Consider the following 5,517-nt stretch of genomic DNA (forward strand, 5'->3'; position numbering starts at 1 on the left):
TTACAGTTGAGGATTAACTATGGGTCGCACACAGGTGCAGCCCACTGCAATGAGGCGGTTCTCCAGCCTGTAGTAGTAGCTTTGACCTGCCTCTGCGGGCCGGACCCGCCTCAGCACCAGCACCTGACGCATGATGGGGCTGGACTTCAGGTTCTGGTCTTCCTCGCCATTTGAGTCCAAGCAGCCCTGCAGCAGACAGCGAGCCTCTGACAGCACAGGGGGGAACAGAGAGTCATCGTGGGAGGTGCTGTGGGCAGAGAGAGAGAAAAAACATGTAAATATCTTATTAGCTCTGCTTGAATTATTTGAGCTTCATCAAAACCCCTGACGAGAGATTGGTGCACATGTTCATACTTGTAAGTCCATGGGGAGATGGAATCATTCTCCAAAGGTCTGATGCTTCTGGGAGGAACCACGGGGCTGGGGTCCAGGTGCAGGGGGACTGTTTCTACCTCTACATCAGACTTCTTGTGTGTCTTCGGTCCATGTTTCGAATGGCTGCCTGGTTTCAGCATGGCTGCAGCCTCCGTCATGGTCATCATCATCATCATCACTGCCACAATACAGGCAGCCTGAGGAAAAAGAGGAGACAGTTTTATCATCTTAAAAGATAAAGATGCCAAATAAAGAAAATAAATTGTAATTTACTAAAAACTAACATAAAAAATGTAAATAAATGATAAACGACAAAATGTTTTTCTGCAACAGATACAGTCAAAGTAAAGTAAACATCTTAGATTTTAATTGTGCAACAAAATATGAAGTCCCTGAGTGGTCCAAATGAAATATGAAATACTCTGAAAAAGCATAAATGTAAATTATGAATAAATAATGAGCAGGTGCAGTTAACTCCTTGTGTAATTGTGAAGTTACTTTAGACATACACATCTACCAAGCAAACACAATGTAACATACAATGGGACAAACACAGATTATGGGGTTTAGTTGAGCTCACTTATATTTGTATAACTTAAATTCAGTTTGTTCTCTGTATATTTTTTTTATTCATCGTTTATGTATTGAAGGTTTTCTTCATATACATAATAAAAGAGAAGGCAATTGAGGGAGCTGTTCAGATGTTATAACTAAACAATTCACTGTTCTTTATATATTTATCAGCCTGTTTCGTCTTCAAACTCATAAGCTCTCACCAGTTTTTTGTCTTTAAATCTTCAAGTCTTCTCTGGCTAACTGTAGCGACACTAGTGTTTAATCATATTCATTTTCATGCTATTGTATTTACTCTATTTTATATTTTATGCCTAGACAAGCTTTTAGCTTTTACCATGTTATAAGATGTCCTACAATACCTTGAAAGGCACCTATAAATAATTGTGTGTGTATTGTTGTTTTTGCACTGCACTGCGCTGACCTAAATAGCAACAACAGTTAGAAATGAACTGCTCTTACCATCACTTTGCAGGAGGTGGGTGTTGAAAACATGCTGTTGTCCTTGTCCTCTGGCCTCTTCAGGTCCTGTCTCTTTGCAGCTCTTTCAGCGTTTGCTGTTCTTCGCTTTACTTCGTAGGCTCCTCAGGTTCTCCTGGAGGTTCAGGTCTGATATATCGGCCTTGGTTGCGTCTCTTGAAGGTTTGGATAGACAAGTTCAAACTGTTGTAGTTAGTGAAGACAAGTCACAGGTGGTCGTTGTCTTGCCCTTGTTCTCTGGTGTTCTGGTGGACATCGGGCAAAGCTGTGATTTTTAACCTGATGCACATCAAAGTCAGAAATGTTGTGGGACTTCCTCTGATGATGTCAACATCTTTTTGTGTTTCTTAACCACACACACAATATTGCATGCCTTGGTCTGATGGTATGACCCACTTTCAATACCGAAGATAAATTACTCTGCACTGAAATTTTGCAGATTTTCCAGGTCACCCTCTCTTCTGCAGCTTCAGGGGACATGTTGTAGTGTGTACGTGTGTATTTTCTTCTGACGTGGGGTGTAGAGGAGATCATGGCCTCATCATTGCAGGTCAAACAAAGATAGAACTTATAGCTCAGTGATATTTCATTAACCCTGTGCTTCAGCTGGACTGAGTCCTGGGCTCAACCCTCAGCGTGTGATCTTGATCTTATCACCTGATGCACAAAGGATCAGTATCTGCAAAGTGCCAAACCATGAATTGCACTGATGTTTCTTTCATTTAAAACTTTCACTGGGTGTTAGTGACCATGGTGATGAAGGTCTTGTATACTGAACCTGAATTTACACTGCTTCAAAATCTAGCTGGCCAGAGTTAAAACGTCAGTGTTAGTGCCATAATAAGGCAGTAACACAATGTATGTTTAATGCTACTACTTTTATGTGAAATTAACACATGGCTTTTGTTGTTTTTGGGTCAAGAAGAATAAAGTTAAAAAAAAAACAAAAAACTAAGTAACTAAGTGAGTGTGTCTGTATGTACGTATGTAGGTGTGGTGTCAGGGTGTGTGTATGCATGTGTGCCTTTGGGTGTGCTGTGAAGTGTGTGTGTGTGTGTGTGTGTGCATTGGTGAGAGGTATGGTTGAATATGTACATTGCAGTGCCATGCAGCAGACTTGCCATCCTTTTTGCCTTGTTTTATTATGATGTTGAAAATTAATAAAAAATATTTAAAAAAAAATTAAAAAAAAGAAGAATAAAGTTATATTTGCATAACAATGTGTCCATTATTTGGATAGGTGATAACAGCATATTTGCAGCATTATTAAGCACTTGCAAAATATCCTTTTATGATACACTTTGGAGAAAATATAAAATTAATCACGACTAAATATCACAATCAAACAGCATTCACAGAGAGTGTTTGTTTTCCTTTTTTGTTAGTTTACATTCCTTCATTCCTTCCTCCGTTGCCCCCTGGCCATTAGACACTGGTGTGTTAATGCAGTTCAATCAACTTTTTAATGTTTTGTTCAGTTTCTCTTTGAACTTGCTGTTGCATGTGGAATCTATCTATCTATCTGTGCCAGTCTGCCTGAATGAATATTGATATAAATGATAAAATACCATGTGGAGACTCGGTGACTCATGACGAAGGTCATCGACCTGAACAAAGATGAAAAGTGTCTGAGTCAAATCATCGTGTCGTCATGTTACGTCACTCTCTGCATCATGGCTACTTTGATGTCATGTGTGATGCAATACGAAAAATGTCTCAACAGTCCAACATTACAGGACCTTGCCGCCCCCCCACCCCCCGCCCAGTCCCCTGAACCTGCCCAGGTTGTCTCCTCTTTCTCCATCAGTGTCGGAGCTTGCAGATCTGCTGAGTCGTCTTTGTTGTATATGTAATGTGCTGCAGGATGTGAAGCTGTGGCGTCTGACCTGGTTTATAGTTGTGTTGTGACTCAAGTTGCAGCATCATCACTATCAGGTAGTTGTGTGTTTCTCTTCGCCCACGCTGCCAGCTCATCTTTACCTTGTTCAACTGATGCTTATCTTTGATCTAAGGCGCTTCCTGTGTTTGTCTCTTTGTTGTCCCCTTGTCTTCATGATGCGGGGCCACAAACGGAAAGTGATGTTTCGCGAGACATCAGGTTTAAACTTGACCAGTTGCTGATGTGCTCATTTACTGGAATTTAGGATGTGATGTGTATGTGTGGCTGCAATAAAATAAAGCAAACACAACTAATTAAAAGAAAAAATATTTTTCAAATTATAGCTGCTGCGCAGCGATGGGTCGGGTCCGGGCTATTTTCTGGCACATTTAGGCAAATTCTGAGCAACAAACAGGAAAATAGGAAGACAAGACAGTTGACCTTGTAATGTTCACTTTGCATCAGTTGAGAATTGAACCCACAACTTCTGGAACCAAAGACCATTATCTTAAAATTTGTCTTTAAAAATGCCACTCTTACATTGACTCCAGTTATTCCCATGAGAGCAGAATTCAAAATTTTCTAGAAAATTCAGTTTTTGAGATAAAATTCTGATATTTGCCAAATTTCATCAACCATGACTCCAAAATATTCTAAAAAGTTTTCATGAAGATTGAAAATGTATTTAGCAGGAATTGGATTGTATATGTTTACAGTACTGTTTACAGTCAAACGTTTTCATGCACTGTAGGCTCAATTTTTGATAAATCAAAAATCAGAGAAACAAGTTTTGTGGAGGACAGTCTGAAGATGCTCTCCAGCAAGTCTGGTGACAATTGAGCAAAGATTGTGGGAGGAGATACATTTTAAAAGCTTTACAGTTTTTGAAAAAAAACAGAGTGATGGACTTCATGACTTGTAATGAGTTTAAGTGGACAAAAGTTTTAGCAGTATTGGGGCTACATTGTGGTGAAGTTTCAAAACTGTAGCATGTACTGTTGCTTTGGTAGCAATTTTTTAAAGTTTTTAGATTTAAACGTTTATTGTGTTCGATTGTATTTATTTAACGACAACTTCATCGAGCTGCAGACAAACAAAAAAATCAGTATCAATAGAAATATCACAGAACTACATCATCAAATCTAATGACTCTAAAGCTGTTGAATACAGAGAGAACGTTGTTTCTAATAATGAATTCAACTGCACCTTTGTTCAATTTGAAGCGCTGAAGAACATCACCAGAAACAAAAACTTTCAAGACAAACAATGTCAAAGTGAATTGCTCAGTCTGTGGTTAGCGACTGCCTCTGTCCACAGTCTGCTGATAGTTGTGCTCATGTTGATAACAGGCCACTGACAGCCCAGCAACAGAGATAAGATAATTACAAGATAATTAAACGGTTATAAATAAAAAATATTTCTGATTCAGAATATTTCCTACATAGCAAAAATATGAAAGTAATATATTGACGAAGAGCTGATGAACCAAGTAACAAAAAAATAATAAAATAAAATAAATAAATAAAGTTATTATTAACAAAGAATCACATCTCAAACTTAAAGCACAGGTATGTGAGCAGCAATTTCATGTTAAAGGCCACTGAAGGAACTAGGACACAGGTAATGGGATCTCAGGTGTCATATGTGGAGACACTTGGTAAATTCATTAGGTTTGGTTAGGGTCGCTCTGATCCCAGTTCACCTCATGTCTCTTTGGGAAAAAAGGAGAATTTGATGTTTTGTCTTTCACAAACAGAAAAAAGACAGGTCCCAACTTCATTAATTCAAGTTTGAATTACGATGTGACAGAGATATAACTGTTGTGACCTGGGAGAGAAAATTATTCTTTGTTGGTAACATTGTGCACATTGTGGCACTTCACCGACTGTATATAAAAGCTCTTAACACTTTTAATCTAAAGCCAGTTCAACGTGATGTTTCTGATGGCGCCACCTTCAGGACAAGCAACACTGGTGGGTTTTCTGTCAACGGCCTCCAGTCGGCGCTGCTGAGGCTGCAGAGACTCATTTCCTGCTGGGTGAGAAAGTGCTGACGGCTCTGATGGTAAACTGATTAAAACCCGGTGACTTATCAGATCCAGTTTCCTCCATGTCAGAGTTAAAGCAGGTCAGAGAGACGATGCTGACGCCTCTGATGCTGAAACCCTGTGGGCTCAAACCTCAGTCAACCACAGCCAGGGGTGGGGCCAC

General features: G+C 39.5%; 1 protein-coding gene across 1 annotated transcript; it reads right to left on the reverse strand.

The window, feature by feature from the left end:
• il17a/f1 (interleukin 17a/f1) lies at positions 1-1,444 on the reverse strand (the record flags this gene model as incomplete). The annotated part of the gene is made up of 3 exons (XM_084001485.1): positions 1,411-1,444; positions 355-572; positions 1-247 (listed from the first exon to the last, which is right to left on the reverse strand). Exons 1-3 carry the CDS (start codon positions 1,441-1,443, stop codon positions 1-3), a joined length of 498 nt encoding a protein of 165 aa, XP_083857611.1. The 5' UTR covers position 1,444.
• Between the last annotated feature and the right edge of the window lie 4,073 nt (positions 1,445-5,517).

This window comes from Trachurus trachurus (assembly GCF_905171665.1).
Source record: "Trachurus trachurus genome assembly, chromosome: 3".
NCBI classification, from domain to species: domain Eukaryota; kingdom Metazoa; phylum Chordata; class Actinopteri; order Carangiformes; family Carangidae; genus Trachurus; species Trachurus trachurus.